At 35.6% G+C, this 22,615-nt stretch overlaps 1 protein-coding gene across 1 annotated transcript in view; it reads left to right on the top strand.

Moving 5' to 3' along the window:
- RYR2 (ryanodine receptor 2 (cardiac)) overlaps positions 1-22,615 on the top strand; it is a 342,788-nt gene that overhangs the window by 264,868 nt on the left and 55,305 nt on the right. The window contains exons 75-81 of the mRNA XM_010562945.1: positions 2,588-2,700; positions 4,324-4,420; positions 8,752-8,855; positions 9,464-9,515; positions 9,663-9,716; positions 11,359-11,382; positions 22,132-22,231. Of these exons, the coding sequence (XP_010561247.1) occupies positions 2,588-2,700; positions 4,324-4,420; positions 8,752-8,855; positions 9,464-9,515; positions 9,663-9,716; positions 11,359-11,382; positions 22,132-22,231 (544 nt within the window). The remainder of the gene's footprint in view (positions 1-2,587; positions 2,701-4,323; positions 4,421-8,751; positions 8,856-9,463; positions 9,516-9,662; positions 9,717-11,358; positions 11,383-22,131; positions 22,232-22,615) is intronic.

The raw sequence follows: 22,615 nt of genomic DNA, 5'->3' as shown, positions 1-22,615 counted from the left end.
CCCAGCTGTTGCATCATGCAACTCTTCTTCATATAGTTTGCCAGCCTTAGTATGGACTTGCCTCAAGTTCAGCAGCCTTACACAGTTTGACTGAAGTGGAGTCACTAAATTTTGCCTGTTATTGAATAAGCGTGGGGCAAGCAAAAAGTGATAGAACGTGGAAGTAAATCCATGGCAATCACGGTTAGCCTACAAGAGAGAGACAGGAGAATGGGTGTTGATTTGAAAGGATATAGAGTGGCTGTGAGGAAGAAGGAAGAGTAGAGAAAAGCTAGAAATGTGGGAGGCAAAAGGTCTTGTCTTTTACCCTGGTTTTATTGAAGTTAACCGAGCTGAAAGGAAATTGATTAGGATGTACAAAGTTGCATAATTCAGCATTAGTCTCTTGTATTTGAGTTCAAACAGCATATACAATCTCTTGATTTCTGGCATTTTAGCTATACCATCATGTATATAAATTGGTTAAGCTTGTGTAGTTTGGAGAAATTGTTCAAGGGAGTGAAACCCAAGGTATGATCCTTGTGTTTTCCATGTTCTGTTGTAGGATCAATCTCACAATGTATAGAATCCAGCAGTAGTACAGAACAGGATGGATTCCCATTGTAATAGCAGATCAACCAAATTACCAATCATGTAATTTCAGATCAATCCTTCTGATCAGACTTAAAAAATGACTTGTAGTGAAATAAATGCTGACTGGGTACTTCAAACCTATTTGTTTAAAGATTTGGCCCCACAGCTTTACTTATCTTCTGTAGACAAGTGCTCAAGTGCTTTTGTTACTGAAATAAGTAATTCAGTGTCTTTAAAAATAATGAATATGTGAGCACGGGGTCTGTTTTTATGATAGTCTTTAGTAATCCTTTGCTCTCCATATACAAATACTCTGTGTTCTGTATATACATACTCTGAATGCTTTCCTTATTGCACTGGCAAAGATCAGTTCATTCTTTGTATTTTCCTTCCACGCACAGCTAACTTCTTTGTTTTTATTACTTTCAGAGATCTGCTTGCTTTGGCCGAGGCTATTTCTTTTGGGAAAGTATAGAGGGTTTTATAGTTGTTTGTGAAGATATTACTAATTACCTAACTTTCACATTTGGGTTTGTCTGACTGCTAAATTATTAGCGCTGACTTTGTTTTGTGACTGTAAATAAGTTTGCAGTGAACACTTTTCTATCCTTTCTTTTAACAAATATTTTTCATTTGTATTCTCTCTTTTGGAAGGAACTTGTTTTAGAATGTCACATTTAATCTTACAAGTGTAATTATCCATTTCACTGAATGCTTGGCAGTATTTTAATCCATTTAATTAAATGTTTTTCATTTAACTATGAATAATTTTTTGTATTTCACTAAACTAGAAAAGTCCTCTTGGATAACTATGTTTGGATAGAATATTGAGTCTATATAAACATCATCATCACTACATATTTTAAATAAAATGCTTTGTTTTATTACAAGGAAGAATCACCAAGGTTTTCAGGGTAGAGATGCTAACTTCCATTGACTGCTCTGATGGTGATGGGAGACAGAGGAGCTATTATTCCACTAGCACAGTTGTCAGTAAAAGACACAAACCAACCCCCCACAATCAAACAATCCCACACAGCAGACATCCCTGCCCTTAACTCTACAAGAGTTGTGTAGGTTAAATCAAATTATGTAATCTTTCTGGAGCAGTTGTGAAGTAAATCACAAAGACTGTGAATAGGCTACGGGAAAGGAGTGATCAGTAGTACAGCCTGCAATCAGAGTTCCCAGCTATCCAATCAGGCTATATACTGTTGCATGCAATTGCTCTTCTGGACCACAGTAGTCATTTTCTTCTGATGGAAACAAGGATGGAAGGTGTAACAAAAGAAACTGCAAGAGCAAAATTTGAGGATGGGGCACACCCAATTTCATCTCACGCTACTGTAAAGCCAGGATGCAGAAAGAGAATATATCTGAAGACAGAGCTGTAGTATTGTGAAATGTAGCTGAAGTGTTTTGGAATATCTCGTGTTTATTCTAGCTATGCAGATTCATGGATGGGATTTAGTCCTAACTAAGTCTTAGTGCCTGTGTCTCATTCGTAAAGTTAATTCCTTTCCATTGTAGCTGGTCATGGTAAATATTACAAATAAAATATTAATAGTATTTAAGACAATTCCTTTAAAAGTTTTGTCTGAGGCAATGTGAAGGTGTATAATTTACCTGTACATATGAAAAGAGCTACATATAAAAGATAGAAAGAGTGAAGATTCTTTGTATTAAAAGTTAAGGTTTCCTGAGAGATGGCCTCAATGTTGATAATATTCTACCTAAAAGATTAAAGAAGTAGGATGAAGTAAAAAAAGAGAATATCTATATTATGCAAGGAAAGGAAGAAGATTTTTGCTTTTAAGTTTATTTTCTAAATTCTGATTCTACAATTTGGCTGACCACTTGAACTCTGTCTAGAACACTTTTCCCCATCTGTTATTCTTCTGTTGTCTTTTCACTTGATTTATCTGTTATCTCACATTTGTACTATTATTACTATGTCCAGATAGTAGGGACATTGCCACATTGTTTATTTTTCCATGCGTATTTTATGTAACAGGTTGAGCATCCTCAGCGGTCCAAAAAAGCAGTGTGGCATAAGCTGCTTTCTAAACAGAGGAAAAGAGCAGTAGTTGCCTGCTTTAGAATGGCACCATTGTATAATCTGCCAAGGTAAGAGCTATATTTGTTCTATCTTTCACAAATGCGTTTGTGTTCATATAGTGCTATTTGGCAAGATCAAAAGGAAGAAAACCATATAAACCAGTAATTGATAAACTGTGTAGTAATGTACTTTGTATGTTACTTTCTTTTAATATATCTAATTACTTTCTTCTAATATATCTTCTGCAAAAATAACAAAAAGTGTAATTTTAGATTTCTGGTTTTCTCCTCCTGGTGTTATTCCACCTGTTCCTCCTGGTATGTTTTCTTTTCTGAAAAGTAGACACCTTTCATAGGAGATAAATGCAGAAACAGGCATATTGGTGTCACTGTAATATCTTGGGAGATGAATTTCCTCCAAAGCCATGGTATATCTCTGGAAATACAGAGTTACTTTCGTTATTAGTTGGTAAATGTTCTGTATTCAGGAAATAAACTGATACCTTTTATCTGAAAACTTGTCTATTTATTGTGCACTTTTGGGAAGAGCATTCTATTAGACAAGAAATATATGCACAAACTCTAGGTGTTTCACACCTTTTCCTGTGGCTCCTTTTCCTCTTCTTTCTTGTTCAATAGAGAATGGGATCTATAGTCAAGCAAGTTTCAGAATCCTGAGATTCTGGAAGGAATGAACATTCAGAAAAAGTAAAGACATCTTGTTTTTTCATGCAATTGATAAAAATAATTTCCAGAACATTTGTGTCTGATCTTTTCAACATAATAAAGTACTCGTTTTTTCCCAAAAGTATGCATATTATTACTATAGTAGGATGTACGTTAGTAGGATGAATCTTAGTCTGTCCCAGGAAGTACAAGGGCATAAGAATCATACTAGCTTGAAATGAGGCTGCCGTGGCAGCTGAAAATAGAACAAAGATATTTCCATTTGTAGCTGTTCTTACTTTAACAAGTAGGTCACCTGCACATAACTAGCATTCCTGTATATTTTAATTATAGTTCTTCCTTTTCAGTATATGAGACTGGCAGTTGTTTAAAAAAATTAGGATGATTGATAAAATTCTTCATGGAGAATTGGTTGCCACACAGTCCATTTTACAGTGAATCCTCAAGAAAAAAAAAACAAACAGTAAACATCATCATTGGCTTACCCTCTTTCCCCTATCATCATCATCCATTTAATTTCATGGAATTTGGAAAAATATGGTTTATTATTTTAGATATGCAAGTCTAATCCTGCACATTAAAAAAATGCAATTATTTGAGCACAATCCAAAGTTATCTATTACTGTTATATTACTATTTAAATTAAAATAATATGAAAATATTTTATATTAAAAATAAAACTCACTAACATGGAGAAATAATTGATTTTATTTCTTACTTGTGTTTAAATTTCTTTAAAGTTGTATTTATTATCTGTTCCTAAAATTGTTATTATTACATTTTAATATCAGTTTTACAAATTAATGGGACACAGTTTTGAATAGAGCATTTTAATGTCAACTTAATTTTTAAAAGTGCTTTTGGCAGGTTTTACCATAGAAATTTTTCTTTCCTTTTAAATGGTAGTTGTAATGACTGGACAGTTCTTCAAGCTAAATGAAATTCATATTTACCAAACCTTCTCTTTAAAAGTTTACAGTTTTTGTTTTAAATGTCCCTTTTTAGGCACCGAGCCGTCAATCTCTTTCTTCAAGGCTATGATAAATCTTGGATTGAGACGGAAGAACACTATTTTGAAGACAAACTGATAGAAGACTTAGCAGTACGTCTGGGTGCAAAGGGTCGTGGGAATGTATTATGGATTAACATTAATCTTGATTAATAATAATTATAAGTCTGTGAGGTACATAAGATATCATCTAAGCTATCTCTACCCAAAAGGATGAGCTATAACCCAGTCACTCTGGCAGGAGTTAAAAATTACAAGTGCTGGAGATTCCAGAATACCCTCAGGCAGTCTGCTTCAGGGCTTCAGTAACCTTTTATAAAGCTTTTTAAACTTTTGTCTAAATTATGTGCCAGTTGCTGTCATTCCCCTATTTCTTATCTTCTGCCCTGTGGAGAAGGGGAACAGCCTACTCCCTTCTTTCTTCATAGTTAACCTTTAAGTATTTGAAGAATTCATAACCCACATTAAAACCATTTAAGTCAAAAGGTTAGAATATGAAACTAGAGGAATTCTACTCTTAGATTAATCAGTCCCTCAGAAGCAGATAGAGTCTGCTGCTACTTTGCAGAAGAATCCTCTTGTCAGGGAGGTGAGGATTTTTCCCAACAGTAAAGTGTTAAGAGTCATGTCATTAGCCTGGTAAATCCCTGGGGTGATTTTCAGTAAATCCTTGTGTCCTCATCCCTTACAATTGTCTCCCAGAAAGGTAGTTCTTTCGAGGGTTGGGCAAGAACTAGCACTAGGAAATTATTTAGTCCCTGAGAGATCCAACAGAACACAGTCTGAGATCAATCTTCTTATTGAGAGGAGAGCCAGCTCTCTGCAATAGAGAGGAAGCTAGCTGGAATATTGGTATTAGAAAAAAACAATAATTTGCTTTTACTCTTTAAAACTTATGCTTAAAACCAGCTACCCAAGTTGTGAACAATTTTGAAAATAAGGATCAAAATAGAGAAAGGAAGATCAGCAGCAATGAGCTCAACAGAAGCAGACTATGGAAGTTCATTTTTGCCTGCACACATGCAGAATTCATTTCTTGTGGAATCCTTATTGTATAATCAAGCATTGTGAAAAAGCAAGAGACATCTGCAAATACTTACTTCGTATACAACCTTTTAAACTGATACCTTCATGTGTCCCAATACACTGCAAGTGTTTTAAATAGTGCAGGTTCATTGCCAAAAATAATCATGTTTTAGCAGTTGAGAGCATGTGTGTGTAGATATGGAGTGTGGAACAACCTAGCTCTTTGCATGTGTGTATGTATGTGCAGGTATGTATGTGTGAAGAAATGACCTAGCATGGTCATTTGGTTACACTCTGACATAAAGGGTTCTCTCCTTACCTTCTCTGTGAAACCATATCTTTGCTAAGTTCATGAAGAACCCCTTACTGGCAGGTAGCTTTTGTGAAAAACTGTCTTAGAGAAGACAGAAACAGACTGGAATGGCTGTTGTATCATCCCTTAGTAAAGGACTAGAGGCATTCCCTTGTAATTCTTCAAGCATACAGATACATGTGTCTCCAGCACTCTCTCAAGAAGAGATGTATTACACCTTTCATTCAAAAGAGCAAAAAACCCTCTATCTGTCCTTTTAAGAAATTTCTGTCACATTCTTGCTGCTTTAGAGCACTCTCATGGAGGGTGAGAGTTTGAGGTTCTACTGTTCAACTCTGTGGAGCTGACCCAGACTTCTGTGTGGACTTCATGAAAGATGTGGTCGTGATGCTGGTGAAGGTTCTCTGTCCCTCTTAGAGAAACTGTACCCTGGTGTAGCAAGGAATTAAAGATTTATTGGACTGTCAAGATGGAATCGCAGCCCAGGCTGTGGTGGCAGAACTTGTCTGAAAGGGAGAAAGGAGGACCCTTGGGTTCTCTAATGTATGCTTGAAGGATGGTCTGAAGTTTCTGAACTGTTCACATATTAGAAAACTGGAACAATCCAGGGCCCAGAAACTATAGCCAAGACTTCCTGTCCTTTAAGTCTCTGTAGTCAATAAACTACATTGTTGTATGCCATAGTATGCTCCTTCTCAATACTGAGAATCTTGAACTCTCATTTCTGCCGAGTAAAAATAATTTGAAGGGAGAAATGCAGTAAAAACTACCTCCTTCCTGGCTTTTCCAGATCCAGGCAATTTATAGACCTGTGGTAAGGGCTTTTTCTGGGTTGTGGGAGGTGAGTGTTTGCATCACCTAAAGCAAGGACTGGACTAAACTTGCAGTTTTGTTCCCTGAATCTTCTGTCCTTACGTCTGTTATACAGAAGTGGCACTACTTCTTCCACTTCTCTATATTAAAAGAAAAAAATATACACAAGTCCTCTATTTGAGGACCTTAATTTTGCTGATTCTTAATTCTGATTCAACAGATCAAATCTCTAAGGGAACTAGATTTTTAATATTTGATATTAAAATCATAGGATATTCAACACTGCCCTTATTAACAGTTAAAATGCTTCTGCTTTACTTAAATATGTTATATGAACACTTACGCTTATGTGATAAAATTATTGATTATTTTTGTTGGTAGGCATTACTGGACATAATAATAATAATTTATAAGAACGATATGTTTAATATTTAATGAATAGATTATATAAAAATTAAATCTTTTAAATCTTCAGCATTTAGAAATGGCAACTAAAACTTACCCAACTTATTTGTTTTATCCTCTTATGTTACGTCCAGTTAAAGCTTTTTATTTTACACTTAAATAACTGTCAGGCAAATGTCTCAAAACATTGAAAATTAAGAATACTTTTTTCCCAGAAATGTCAGAAAATCATTTGGTTCTAGTGTTCATGCTATGCTTAATAATGAGTTCTACTTAATTCAGTCAATGGTGAATTTGATCCTTCATTTAATTTGAATTAAATCTATGAAAACTAATAACTTGTATTAAACATTAACACAACTTCTACCCTTTTGCTTCATCAGTTTTGATAACATCATTAGAGAGGTATTCTGGTTGATAACATTTCCAAGTATAGAATGCTGCCATTTAATTAAAGGGAAAGGTCAGCATCCTAAATGAGATTGAAATAAAGAGCAGGGGAAGACCTCCATAATGGTGAGATATAACTAGAGTTATAATTTGCATTGTTCAGATCTTGTTATTGATACTGAAAATATTGTCACACATTGCAAAATGTGAAATGAACCTTGTGTGGACATCATAGACTGGTATCCGAAACAATCATAGTGCATATATGTCAACTAAAGTGAATTCTCAGCTGCAACCAGTCATGATTGGTACAGCTGAGTAGAAAAGCTGGACTTGACAGGCACATACGAAGTGTAGTACACACAGAGATCTATAAGCATTCCCACAGGAATGTATTTGACACTAATACACACAACTTGTTCTTAGTAGGCAAAAAATCCATTTTCCTTTTATCTGTCATGTGGCCAACCATTCCTTATTGCTAACAGATAACATCTGACATCATAATAATTTCTTACTTGTGCAGTCTTATCAATGCATGGAATTTTTTTATCTGTATTTTAGTGTATCCTGCTAGGTGAAAATGAGGAGGAAGAGTGGGCATAATTTATGCAACCAATTTTCTCTGAGCTACCAGATGCTTTGTAGAAAAATATGTCTAGATGAAGCAATTTTGTTAACAACTTTGTATGCAAAACTTACTTTCTGAAATGTGTTTTGGCAAAAGACAAGAAGTCAGAGGACAGATTTTTAATAGATTCTTTTCAAAACACTGCCTCTGTGGTTGCCATTATAGTATTTAGGACTACATTTTTCTTTAGAGTGAACTAACTAGAGCTGTCTAAACCTGAAAGCAAAATAACCACATGAAAAAAATATTTGTGTGTGTATACATATATATATAAAAAATATTTTTTTATACATTATTGATTTGTCATCTTCTAAAATTCTACATCCTGACAGCATTACTGTTGTTGGTAGATATGGCTCCTTCTGTCTAAAACTATTGGTGAGCTTCAAATCTGGATTTCTTCTCCCTCAAAGCCTCTCACAGTTCCTCAGTGAACATTATACCTGGCATAAGACTTGGAACAGAGGATTCTAATTTTTAGCTGATGGAGCTTGTAACATAGAGAGGAACAGAAAATATAATAGCAAATGATGGCATCTGGTTACCACTCATTCTGGGTAACAGCAGTGAAAGACTGAAGTTACTTTCAGAATCTAGGGAAGAGGGTTAATTTTTATAAGGAGAGGAAATCCAAAGCTTTGCAACTGGTGTCATCTTTGTAAGTCTTCATGGTCATAAACATGGTCAAGATTCAGGCTTTTCATACTGTGCTTGGAACTTGTTTCCTCGTGGTTGTCCAAATAAAAATTACATATGTGAGTAATATGTTTAATAAATTTCACAGATTAAACCATTTTTTCACTATAGATAATTGAATATACTTTTAAAATCTTTTTTTCCCTAAAGAAACCTGGGGAGGAACCACCGGAAGAAGATGAAAGCCTTAAAAGAGTTGATCCTTTACATCAACTTATTCTGCTATTCAGTCGAACAGCCTTGACTGAAAAATGGTAGGGATGGTGTGAGAGACTGCAGAATGTATGCAGATTTTCAGATTACTGCTGTACTTGAAGTTATACATGTCTCTGAAGTGAGATTGCATAGGCTAGGCCAAAACATGTGTGTATGTACGTATCGTGAGTTTGAGTTACACTCAAATGTCTCTAGCCTGTGGTATGTAAAGAGATTTTTAATATGACTGATAATGAGATGCAAGGAGTTTTCTAGAGACAAATAGATGCCCCTATACACTTTTTCACAGTTATAAATGCTGTGTTCAGGACTTACTACACCTCCCTCTTCTGTCTGTCTTCCCTATTGACAGTTATATTCTGAATGTGAAATATAAGTATGTTTAGGTATAATTTAAAAATTTACTATGTTCTCTTCATTGCAAGGAGTTTATGAATTTCTGAGCACTGTGTTTGCAGCTGGCTTTACTTTTCAGTTTGTATTAGTTAATCAAGTCCTCATTTTCCAAAAAGACTTCTGTAATTAATTATGAGCATAAAAATCCTTTAAAAAGATTTTTAAGGTGCTTAAAAATATTTTGGTGCTCCAATTCCACTATAATGGCTCTAATCTTCCTCATTTTCCCTTTCCTCTCTCTATTAACCAGCAAATTGGAAGAAGATTTCCTGTATATGGCTTATGCTGACATTATGGCAAAGGTAACTTTTTTGTTATCTTTTGCATCTTTTCTGTTTTAATAAAATTAATGAAGAAGATTAAGAGAAATTATGTGTAAAGTGAAGGAAGGCTTAGCCCTCCTTCCCCCATGACTTATCAGTAAATGTTTTCTTTCTACATGGTATCAGAGCTGCCATGATGAAGAAGATGATGATGGTGAAGAAGAAGTGAAGAGTTTTGAAGTAAGACTATACTTCTGTTTTGCTTTCCTTGTCATGTTAGACATTATTTCATAGCTTCCAACTGACATTTATGTTTCTTGGTTCATGGCTTACTGCAGCTTATTACGCCAGTGAACTGCATGTCAGAAGCTGGGTTGGCAGATATGAGTCACCAGATTCATAGCAGTAAAACAAAAACATATGTATTATCACATAATGTAAGATTATACAGAGAATCATACATGTTTATCTGACTGAGTTTAACTTTTTAGTTGTTGAAAAGAAATAATTATGGGTAGTAACTTATTCTGGAAGTCTGACAATAACAGGCTGTATCTTGTAAAGTATCACATATTACCTTTAGACTGGATGATTAAAATACTGAAATAATACCACTTTTTGCAGTAGTCATTTACATTTAGTACCAGTAATTTATACAGTATTTTTATGTTCACATATATATTAGTGCTTCTTAGTAAAAGGTGAGCTTTTATTCATCAATACTGCCAAGGTTTTTCTTATGTCGAGAATAGGAAATCTGTATTTATTGTTGTTTAATGTTGAGTTTTTAGTCATTATCACTGTATAAGGAAACACACTTACATGATTTGATTACAAGAGTAAGAGATGAGTCCTTGTCATGTGTTTGCTCTGGGATCTGTCTCTCTTTTTCCATTAGTATAATGGAGTTTACAAGAAATCTGTCTGTTCTGAGGGGCAGTGAACGAATTAGCTTGTTAATATTTTAAAATTTTAATATATTTTAGCATATTATAATCCTGACATTAAAAGTTGCCTTATATCTTTCAAATCAATTAATACTTATATTTAATATCTTTATTGAAACATAGAAACATGAAATGCATGCTTTTATTATTTTCTTAAAATATTTCTTAATATGCTGATTGATTTGATATAAAACTACCTGTGCTGTTTTGATTTTTGAGGAGTGGTTTACTTTTACTCCCATTATTTTGTACACATCAGATGCTCTGTATGTTTTCTACGTGATGCTGCATGAGATAGGACTGAATTAGTTAAGTATGTATTCCCTATTTGGCTGTATACAGAAATCAGAAAGATTTAATACAAAATTCTTTTCAGTCACTCAGAAGTTCCAGTTCAGTTGAGTTACAACTAACTTACCCAATATATAAATTTCTGTTTCTTGGTAAATATCTAAGTATGAATCCAAATTTCAGTGCTTTTTTTTTTGCCTTTTTTTTTTGTTTTATTTCCTGGAAATGCAATGTATGATGTATCATTGACTAAACAAAGAATATTTATTTCTATAAGCTTTTTTCAGTTAGCCCATGCATGCTGGTTAGATATCAAGTCTTGTGCTTATAAATGTGAAAGTTTATAAATAGGAAGTCATTAAGGTGAATGAACAAATTTATCAATAAGGGATTTATTAGTGCTCCTGACCTAAATTATAATGGGTTCCTTGTTCAGCATTCAACTTTATCTTTTGAGAGAAGATCCTATTCATTTGTTTCTCATTATTATTTTTTCTGTAGCTATGAAACTTATGTTCAAATAATGTATTAATCTGTTCAAAAGACAATTTTGTATATGTATTTGGTCAGTCACCTGCAGAAAAAAAATTTTGGACTTCTTTTTCTTATTACTATTTCACTTCTTGTCCTTGCCCTTCCTTAAGGTGACAGGATCACAGCGCAGCAAGGTAAAACAAAAAAATATGTGTGTATTTGTCTGGGTCTAATTTTGTGATTTTCTAGGCCCAACATCTTGGATAAGTTCAACTAAAGGGTCTTGAAAACGTTTTTAACATTTCAGTTCCAGCATGACATCTCTACCAAACCCTTCTTGTGCACAAACTCTTTTTAAGGACCCCAAGAATTATTTATGCAAAGTATGTTATATAAAATTACATTGCCATTTTGGGGAACACAGTCTTATTTGGCTTGTTCATATTGTTTTTGCTGTTCTTGCCTTTTGTGCATCAGTTATCTTCTTTCTGGTTATAATTTAATTTGAATAATTAAAATCATTTATTTGGCTCTTAAGGGAGAGCAGTTGGATTTTTCTTCTGTATCTTAGCAGACATGCATTTCTGATATAGTAGTAGAATTCTGTTTCCAATGTTTGTCACAGAGAGAGCATCAATTATATTGTAGTTTATCTGTGATTCAGATCCTTTGAAATAGACTGAGTCCTTAGCCTTCATTGTGATAATATTTGATAGAAATTCCATAGCTACTCCATACCTGAAGTGAATCCTAGTTGTTCCATGTTTTCACTAAAACCATAGAGGTAATATCTCTGAAATTTCACAGTGTTAATTCTTTTATTGACTCAATTTCTTACCCAGTCTTTTGTGTCTCATCATGATAGTCTCGCCATTTGTTTCTAAAAGGTGGCCCATGGCTTAAGCACCAGCCAAACTGCCTACTTCATGCAAGTAGAAGTCTCAGTTCCCATTGTTGGCTCAGGCTGCTTGCTGGTAGCGCTGCAAGGTTGATGTTCTGAGAGGAGGTATGGTGTGGGGGGTAGCTAATTTTTGGTTCTGAGGTGTTTAAATATAGTTATTTGTGCTGTGGCTAATGGCAGCTAGACTAAGTAGAGATGACTTGCTTGAGATTGAGAATGCACAGATTTAGCTGATGGTCAGACTCCAGTCAGTAGCTCCAAAGTTCATTGCCTATGGCAATATGGGGAATAATTATAACCTCCATTGAAAAGTGCAAGATAATTTTGGTGTTTTGTTTGCTAGCGCTTTTATTATCATTCATTTCACAAAAGAAGGACGTTCCCATACAACTGCGGAAAGAGAATATGTATTCCAGGATCAACTTCACTCTTACTCCTTCAAAAGTTTGCACAGATCTCTTCCACCCTCATACAATAAGGGCATTATCCTTTATCATATGTGTGTGAATGCACTCACACAGACTCACAAGTTGTTTAACAGGTATTGTAATTGCCACAAACATAAACTACATATTACAAAACCCCAAAGGATGTGTATAAGCAATCTAATAGTATAATTTCTTTTTGGTTTCTTCCATTAATTCAGCTATTCAAATACTACATGTCTATCACTCTACCTACCTGGTTACCATACGCTAAATGCTATATGCTCCATAGAAAATTTTCTGTCTTGCTGATTGAAAAGCGTTTTAAAAGGGAAAATCCACAACAATAAATTATCCCTGGTTCCTTCATACATGACAGGAAAGTTGTAAAGATATACCAGCTGTGTGTGTGCACGCGCGCTTTTGTGTGTTTCTTTCTGCCTGTCAATCTGTCTATCTCAAAGTTCAATGTTGAAGGCAGTTCTTTTATTCCATGCTCTGTGTGCATGTGAAAAGACTGACTGTTCAATTTGTATGGGAATAAAACTCTACTGCTCCTTTAGACTTTAAAAATGTATGGTGTTTGAAGTCCTGAATCTTTTCACAGCCAGAGCAACAGAGACCTTTGGGCAAGCTTAGAATGTGATAAAAATGACAAGTGTATTTTATCAGCAATTTTCATGCCCATATCTCATGCAGTGTAGTCCCATTTTTGTACAAATAATCTGTATTGGGATCACTGTGTCAGCAGTAGGGAGGTCACAATATAAACCCACAATAAAGTTGTCTGTGCATTCCTATGTGCCTGTCTGCATTTGCCTGCTAGTATTTGCTTTGAATTATTATGATTATCTTTGCTCCTTGCCCTTTGTCTCTAAGTTAACTTTCTGTCATATTGAACAGACACTCAATTGACTCCCTGTAGAGTTGGTGTCACTGTCCCCCTTGATTCTATCTGATAGGAAATTCTTTCCAATCAGAGTGTTTCACTAGCTGAATGCAAATAGGTTTCTGCATTTGAGTCACTGATTCTACTGGTTTTGCTACGTATTAATGTGCTCTAAATATGTGTAGGATGGGAACTCAAATAGGAACCAAAACCTAGCTCATCTTTTTAAAATCAATTGGTTTAAATTGGTTTAAATTGACTCATCACAGGAAGAAAAGAGTTGGGGAACATAGAGCTTCCTGTGTCAGTTTTCTTCATCCCTGTTACTGGTAGCAACTTTGTTGATAGACTTTTGTATTCACTAGATTTTTGTCAAAGTGATACATTGTGCTGTCACATCTCAGGCACAGAAAGAATGGCAAGTTTCAGTATGTACAAATAATGCAAGCTCTTAAGGCTCTAGCCCATTGGAGATGGTCACTGTTATCTCTCACTGTCACAAAGCCTGCATAAATGGAGTGACCATATACCATGTATTTACAGTAGGTAACTATTATTGTTAAGGAATGATAGGACTTAAGGTCAGACTCCATGATCAATGTATCAATTCTTAGGAATTAAACATTCCAATTAGTATGCAAAAATGTGTTTCTCATTAGTTTTTCCTACCCATAAGGGAATGGATGCAACCTAATACGTGGTTTCACTCACCACAACTACAGGATAAATGATTTATACATAGAATCAGAGAATAGTTTGGGTTGGAAGGGGCCTTTAAAGGTCATCTAGTCCAGCCCCTCTGCAATAAGCAGGGACATCTTCAACTAGATCAGGTTGCTCAGAGCCCTGTCCAACCTCACCTTGAATGTTTCCAGGGATGGGGCATCTACCACCTCTCTGGGCAACCTGTGCCGGTGTTTCACCACCCTCATCATAAAAAATTTCTTTCTAATATCTAGTCTAAATCTGTCGTCTTTTAGTTTAAAACCATTACACCTTGTCCTATTGCAACAGGCTCTGCTAAAAAGTTTGTCCCCATCTTCCTTATAAGACCCCTTTAAGTACTGAAAGGCCTCAATAACATCTCCCCAGAGCCTTCTCTTGTCCAGGCTGAGCAACCCCGACTCTCTCAGCCTGTCCTCACAGGAGAGGGGTTCCATCTCTCTGATGATTTTGTGATCATTTCATCCCTCCTCTGGACCCACTCCAACAGGTCCATGTCTTTCTGTGCTGAGGACCCCAGAGCTGGATGCAGTACTGCAGGTGGGGTCTCACCAGAGCAGAGCAGAGGGGGAGAATCACCACCTGGCCACCCTGCTTTTGATGCAGCCCAGAATACGGTTGGCCTTTTGGGCTGCAAGCGCACATTGCCAGCTCATGTCCAGCTTTTCATCCACCAGTACCCCCAAGTCCTTCTCTGCAGGGCTGCTCTCAATCCCTTCATCCCCCAGCCTGTATTGATAGTGGGGGTTGCCCTGACCCAAGCACAGGACCTTGCACTTGGCCTTGTTGAACCTCATGAAGTTCACATGGGCCCACTTCTCGAGTTTGTCCAGGTCCCTCTGGATGGCATCCTGTCCCTCAGGCACATCAACTGCACCACTTGGCTTGGTGTCATCTGCAAACTTGCTGAGGGTGCACTTGATCCCACTCTCTATGTCACTGATGAAGATATTAAACAGTACTGGTCCCAATATGGACCCCTGAGGGACAGAGAGAACTTGTCACCGATCTCTATCTGGATGTTGAGCCGTTGACCACTACCCTCTGGATGCAACCATCCAACTAATTCCTCATCCACCAAACAGTCCACCCATCAAATCCATGTTGCTCCAGTTTAGAGAGAAGAATGTTGTGGGGAACCATGTCCAGATAGACAACATTCATAGCTCTTCTGTTGTCCAGTGATATAGTCACTCCATCGTAGAAGGCCACTAAGTTGGTCAGGCAGGACTTGCCCTTGGTGAAGCCATGCTGGCTGTCTCAAATCACCTCCCTGTCCTCCATCTGCCTTAGCCTAGCTTCTAGGAGGATCTGTTCCATAGACTTACATATGTTCAGGTTCCTCAGGTGGCCATGAACCTGATCTTCTCTTATCATGGGAGGGACTTTGCTCCCCCAGTCCCTGTCTTGTGGTCCGCCCACTTGAGAGGTGTGGGAAGAGAGGTTGCCAGTGAAGACTGAGGCAAAAAGTTGTTGAGTACCTCAGCCTTCTCCTCGTCCATTGTTAGCAGTTTGCCAGTCGTGCTCATTAGTGGGGGTATGCTTTTTTTGACCTTCCTTTTCTGGCTGACCTATCTGTCGAAGCCCTTATTATTCTTTGCATCCCTTGCCAAGTTCAGCTCCAGATGTGCTTTGGCCTTCCTGACCCCATCCCTACACAACCTGGCAGCATCCCCGTACTCTTCCCAGGATAAATTACTTCTGCTACAAACCCACAAACCTATGGTTAAGTAAGATTTGATTAGTTTTTACATGTTATCATAAGGGGGATAGAGTTCTTTTGTTCTTTCTTAGGTACTGATGGTGTTGATACTGTACTATTTGTTAATGCCAGGACCACCTTTTTTTTTCTCCTTGTTCTCCCCACCACCCTATTTCCGTCACCGTTTGTTTTTTTTTTTTTTTTTTTTATTCTATGCAAACAACCCCCCAAAAAGAGTCTTTAATCCAGTTAGAGAATTTATGGTGTCCATTACTAGATGGCCAGCCCTTCACTTCTCATTTGCTCCTACTTGTTTGCAGTGTTTTGATTCCCCAAAATCTATTTTATAATATCAATAACATAGGGTCAGTGCCGTTAATACATTCTTTGTTATAGGGTCAGCTGTTTCTTAGTTTCTTGCCTATCTGGCAAGGCTGTTTTGGGCTATATGAATAACCTCCCATTGACTATGGGAAATGTGCAGCAAAAGTCTTGTAGAGAATCTCCTTTTGACAAAGTGAATAATATACCCATGCTTTTCTCTGGGTTTCAGTTCAGGGGCTTAGTGATAAATGGTGATTTAAGGCTATTCATTGAGATCTTTCATTGCATCCTCTGGCTGTTTCCCATCTTCTGTGTTTATCAGCATCTCCTTCCCCCTACATTGTTTCTGCTGCTCATACCAGCATTAGTGTGGTACTTTTCAAGAGTACTCCCAGACATCCATCTGCCCTGTCTTTCAACTCAAAACACCAGCTGGCACTCCATGCTTCACTGCTGCAGCATAACAGAACTGGTTGAGATCTAGGTAAGGCAGGGCCTTTGGCAGTCCTGGGGTAAAGGAGTGATGTACTTTGAAGAACAAATACATTGCAGTGATTAAGTGACCATTTGTAGCTTCTAGGTTCTTTGCTTATTTTTAATGCAGTAATTACATCGTAATCTTACCAAACTTATCCCTGTACATAAGATTTTCTGCTCCAGCTGATTCAATTCTCATCGTAGTGGAATCTTCTAACTGATCCATTACCCTTTTTAAAAAAATTATTCCTATATAAAGTTAGACATCTGTGATGTCAGTTATTTCAAATACATCAAATTTGTCACCCAACTTTAAGCAAGAAAGGGTGACACAGTTTGAAAGTAATGTATAGTTTTATAGGTACGTACCAGTGGAGAAAAATATTGGAAATCGAGAATACATAGATTTGAAAGTCACCCAATACAATATTTTTCCTTTTTAGAGACTCAATACTTTGTCAGTTCCTATCTACTTGAATAGGAATGAATATGTTAAGTGATCTCATCAGCATGGCCAGAATATGGAGACAGGATGTAGGAAAGAAAACTAACTAACTTCCTTGCCAGAGAGGAAAACATAAATGAATGACAGTATGAACATGACGACATCAGTAAGGATACTGCTGCAAGTTGAAATGGAGACATTCTAACCAAAACAAAATAAAATGTGTAGTGAAAGTTATATTTCAGGATATCTTTATTCCTGTGGATTTATAGCTCAAATTTAATCCGATTTTAACACAGAGTAGTATTTTGTTTAGTTTAGTATATGTTTTTTTGTTTATATAGTGTATGAACAAAATATATTTGTAATATAACATTAAAGTTTTTAATACAGATTATTCAAATGCTAGGAAATGTAAAATATAATGTTGACAAAACATTCCTTACTTTGTCCCCATGTGTATTATTGTGGTAACTATTGATACTGAGTAACATAGTTAGATCATAATATCTAATGTTATGACATGATAAATACTTTTCCTCCCAGGTGTTTATTACTGGGGAAAGTCACAGAACACCAGTACTTCTTTCTCTGAATATTGGTGTGAATACAAGAAATAATTTTGTTGAATGATTGCTACAATTCCTGTGTCTTTTCAGCTGTTATATTATGAAGCATATAATAGCTTTTTGCTATCTTGTCTGAAATTTGTTTAAAAATCATGAACAAAATGGTTTGCTCCTTTAAATTCTCTTTTTTTCCCAGATACTTTTTAGATCAATGTTACTACCTTTCCTCTCACGTCACCATCTTACAAAATACTTATGCTAATGCCCAAGAAAGCTGAACATAGTTTACAGCCAATCAAATCAAAACAGTCTTTTTTGCATACATGTTTTTCCTAGCTACATTTTATTTTTATTGTTACTATTTATTTAGCACCAACAGTGATAAAGATGAATGCAGGGAATATTTTCAAATTTTATGAAGTCATTGAGTTAAGATAGAGTAGATAAAAGCAGATGTTTACTTAATATTTAATAAATCCCCTACTACAGGAAGTCTACCAGTGTTCTAAAGTCTTGTAAAGAATTATTGCATTCAAAATGAATAGCTGTAGTTTTGAGGAAATTAAAAAATTGCTAACAGACTGCCACTGACTGCATATATCTAAGAATGTGGTAGTTAATTTATGAACCTATTTATCTTTTTTAGTGATGATACTTAGACACCACTTTCAAGCATTTTCAGAAGTATATACTTGTATCATGGAAGTAATATCAAATGATAGAAGGCTTATAGATGCCTGGCATTGAGATACATCAGTATTCCTAAATTATGGAACAGTACATAGAACAAGAAAGCACAGCAGGTGGCAGAGAAATGGCTTTAGAATGGCCATTCATTTGTTATAAAATTAACTTTTGAGATTAATTGTATTAATTATTTTACATGCTAGCAGTTTAGTAGTCTCTGAATTTCCTGTTTGCCTCATTTTACCATCTGTACTTTAAAGGATTCCTTTTGATGTACGATAATCTGTATAATGACATGTTTCAATACAGAAAGGATACTTAACTCAGTGAGGTATAATAATGGATATCATATCGGCTAGTTAAAAATTACTTTTCAACTGAAAAAAAAAAAATCTGGGGTTGAGACTTTCAGCAGAAACAGAAATATGAGTGTGAAATTGCAGGGATTGAAATATTTCTCTGAATAATATGGAAAGCATATTTGACAAACTCCTCTAACACTCTTAAAATCCTACATATTTAACCTTCAGGAATTATAATGCATTATGTTTTCATTTTGTCTATACTCTTTTTAGAGATGATGGAGTCCAAAATGAGTGATTTAGGAAAAATTAAACTTTATTTATAGAGCATAAACCAGCATGTATTGAGCTTAAGGCCTTAATACATATGAAGATATACATATATATCTATAAAAAATAAAAATTCTGCTTGAGTACTTGATGTTATATTTTAATACATAGCTTGTAGTCATGCATGCCTGACACTGAAATTAACAGATGTTTTGCCAGTGTAAGACCTGTCTAATACGAATTATTCTCTGGACCAAACAGAGGTCTTGAAAAGTATAAAATATGAAGACAATTCAAAGGAGAAGCATTCATCTTAGAATAGTTGAGTTGAAAGTAATTTATTCCCTTTCCATCTTTTTGTTTATTCTGTTTACTCTTTAACTATTTCATAATTTCATATTAAAATAATAATAAAAAAAGAATGCTCTGTAGAAGTAGGAACATACGCCTGTGCTCCATGGCTGCGAGCTTAGTGGTAGCAGCAAACAAACCTCTCCATATAGCTCAGCTGCAAGGGAGAGTCCAAGAGTCATTCTTTGTATGGATTACAAGAAAATAAACATTCTCAGTGGTGCATTTGTCAGGTAAAGATCCTGAAGTATCAAGTTTTTGCAAATTTGTTGCCTACAAATTCAAGCTAAAACTTGTGGTTTTGCCCAACGTGTTTTTTCGGCATACGGTTGCTTGTAATGATTTAGAAAACAAAAAGAATGAAGTAGAAAACGTTTGAGTCTCTGCTTTCAAAGAATATGATGGACAGGTTTCCTTCATTTGGTAGGTTGCTGGAGAAAGTGTATAATATGGGAATACACGTATGTACATTTCTAAGGGGCCAGCTTTTTCCCATATAAATGGAAAACACCCAGGATAAAATAACTTTTTTTTTTTTTTTTTTAAATTCTGGTGAATTACTTAAAACATTTCATTTAGTATGAAGTATTTTTGCTGTTGTTGTGATGGTTTTGTGAATGACAGAAAATTTAAACCACTGACTAATTATTTTGGTAGTTTTCTCGACATCAACTGGCAAGCACAATAAAGTGCAAAAAACTGTGCTGGTAGCACAGGTAACAGTGTTAGCGGTAAGCACAGCTTAGAGAAATGGGGATACCTTGACCAGCCAGCAGCTCTATTAATTTAGTATGCTTTGTATGCAATGGGTGGCCCACTTCATATCAGCGCTGCCATCACACACATATATATATATATGTGTGTATTGACATTGCATGGAGAAAGCAACAGTGAAAAAGCATTGTCAAGCTGAAGAAGGAACCATGATCTTTGGGGGTAATCATAAAAGGAATGGTTGCTTTTAGAATAAATATTTGGGTGTTTTTGTTGGTGGATTATTTTTTTTTTTTGGTCTGCTTTGTTACTAGTTACCTTAGACAGCTCAATTTTCATGGAAAATGCCACTCTTCTCACTTTAAGCTGTTTGGCAATGCCTGTTTCTGCTGTTCTTCTATAGTGCCATTGCAAGAAGTATGCATACCCATTCTTTTAGTCTGTAGATTATGCAGATGCATCCTCACTATAAGCATTCTTATAAACTTACCAAAAAAACATTGTGTAATGAAAGTAGTATAGCTGATGTTAGGCTTGTGAACAAAAGTGAATAATCCTGCAATGGAAGAAAAATGAAAGGTTGTTGGGTCTAAAACTAAAAGTAACTAGAAATAGGAAATAGTTTTTAAAAAAAGAAACACTGATCAATTTTCAGTGGCATCTGAAGCAAATGAAAATATTTTATGTAGCTATATTGAACCTGTGATGTCATGATTTTCTGGTGGTTTGTGTGTGTGGTGTGTGTGCGCGCGTGTGTGTATGTGTGTATGTTTCTGTTTTGTTTTTGTTGAACTCCCAGGAAGAGGTTTAAACATGAAGGCAAAACTTTCAAACAGCATGGCTAAATATAAAGCAAAGCTGCCATTTTTTTTTTTTCCTTTTTGTGCCTCCATCTAGATCTGTCACATAATTTAAAGAAAAAAGAAAGATACAATTTAACCACAGGAGAGCTAATAGTGTGAAAAAAAAAACCCTGATGAATTTTGTTTCCGCAGCACGATATTATCAAAGATTTAAGAAACAAATTTGCCAGCCTCGGCGAGAACTCTCTGGTAACAGCATAAATGTCTGTGTTGGTTTGCTTTTGAGTTAAAGGTTTCTTTTTCATTCATTTGAACATATTTCTCTTTTTTACCTCTTCTTTTTTAATTTATTATTCATACCCTCTATTTAGCAAGCCTTCATTTTTTAAACCTCTTCCATCTTCCAATGTCTTTTTTCCGTAACTTGGATGGAAAGTTTATGGCAGCAAAGCTGTCATTCTGGCTACTTCTGCTGCAGCTGTTCCTGCTTTTAGGTCATACATGTTTTGGGCGTTGTGTTTTTGGACATGATACTAACTGATTGTGTCATGTTCTTTTTGAGTAAGCTTTTTACCACGCCATCCGATGGACTCACTGTCATAGGGCTCTATGCAACTTCCATTTTGCAACTTATACTGCTTAGTCATCCTCAATTCTCCAGCAAACTTCAATTAACTTGGTGAAAGTTCAAACTCATCTGGAATTAACTGTGCCTTTATGTTTGCTCTTTATGTTCTTCTTTATGTTTTCGGTAGTAGTTTAAATTATAAAGAACAAACTTCACCATTGCTCAAGCAACGTCATGCAGTATTGTTTGTTGCCGCTAGAGAATGTAAAATATAAAAGCACAGTGTATTCTATCAAATATTCTGTTGGTAGGGTGGGCAATCTATATTGTAATATAATGATATGTTTTGAAAAAAATTCTCAGATGCTTCTGTTACTCTGGTATTCAGCAACAACTTGCAACTCAAGAGCCGCATACTGAGCAGTATGAAGTTATGGTCACGCTATAGAAGATTATTAAGCGTATGAACTGTTGCACAAAAACATGGCACAAAAGTGCGAGCTTTATATATGCAGTATATATATATATATATAATGAACATGGGCTTTGAACTAACCTAATGATTTACAATTGAGATGATTCTTTTCAGATAAACTGCAAAAAGCATATTAAAGAAAAATACCAAGGGGAGAATATTACTTGAACATGTTAAATATCTGTTCAGTAGCATTGTATGTATTAAAATGGTCCATGATGTTGCCATAGAGCCCATATACTAAGAGAAAACCAAAAACCTTTGGAGAACTGATAGTAACTGAAGTCCTCATCTTAAATGACTGGAATTTTTATTCAGGAAAAAGAAATGGAAAAGCAAAAACTTCTGTATCAACAAGCCAGACTGCATGACCGGGGTGCTGCTGAGATGGTTCTGCAGACAATCAGTGCTAGTAAAGGTAATGTAATCTACACCACAAAACATATTAAACCTTATTTCTAGTGATCTTTGAAATTATTGTAATTCTTATTGGGCAAAACCTGCAGATGTTTGGCACTAAAGTTTGCTTTCAAAATGCACCCAAAGTTTCAAAAATTATGGAGAGCTAATCCAGAGAAGTATAATAAATAATTCTTATGAGGTTGTTATTGTTGTTGTTATTATTATTATTACTATTATTATTATTAATTTTTCTAGTGATGATAGAGAGGAAGTGTGAAAAAGTTCATAGCTTTAGCAGTATGCAATGACAAAAAGGCCCCCAAATTCTGGGATGTGTACAGTTCTGAAGTAGGTGTAGACTTTGGTCCTTACATCTCCACCCCACCGCGCCTCGCATTCC

The sequence above is a fragment of the Haliaeetus leucocephalus genome, unplaced genomic scaffold, assembly GCF_000737465.1.
Source record: "Haliaeetus leucocephalus isolate CR32 unplaced genomic scaffold, Haliaeetus_leucocephalus-4.0 Scaffold162, whole genome shotgun sequence".
Classification (NCBI taxonomy): domain Eukaryota; kingdom Metazoa; phylum Chordata; class Aves; order Accipitriformes; family Accipitridae; genus Haliaeetus; species Haliaeetus leucocephalus.
This window is presented reverse-complemented; position numbering and strand designations above follow the sequence as displayed.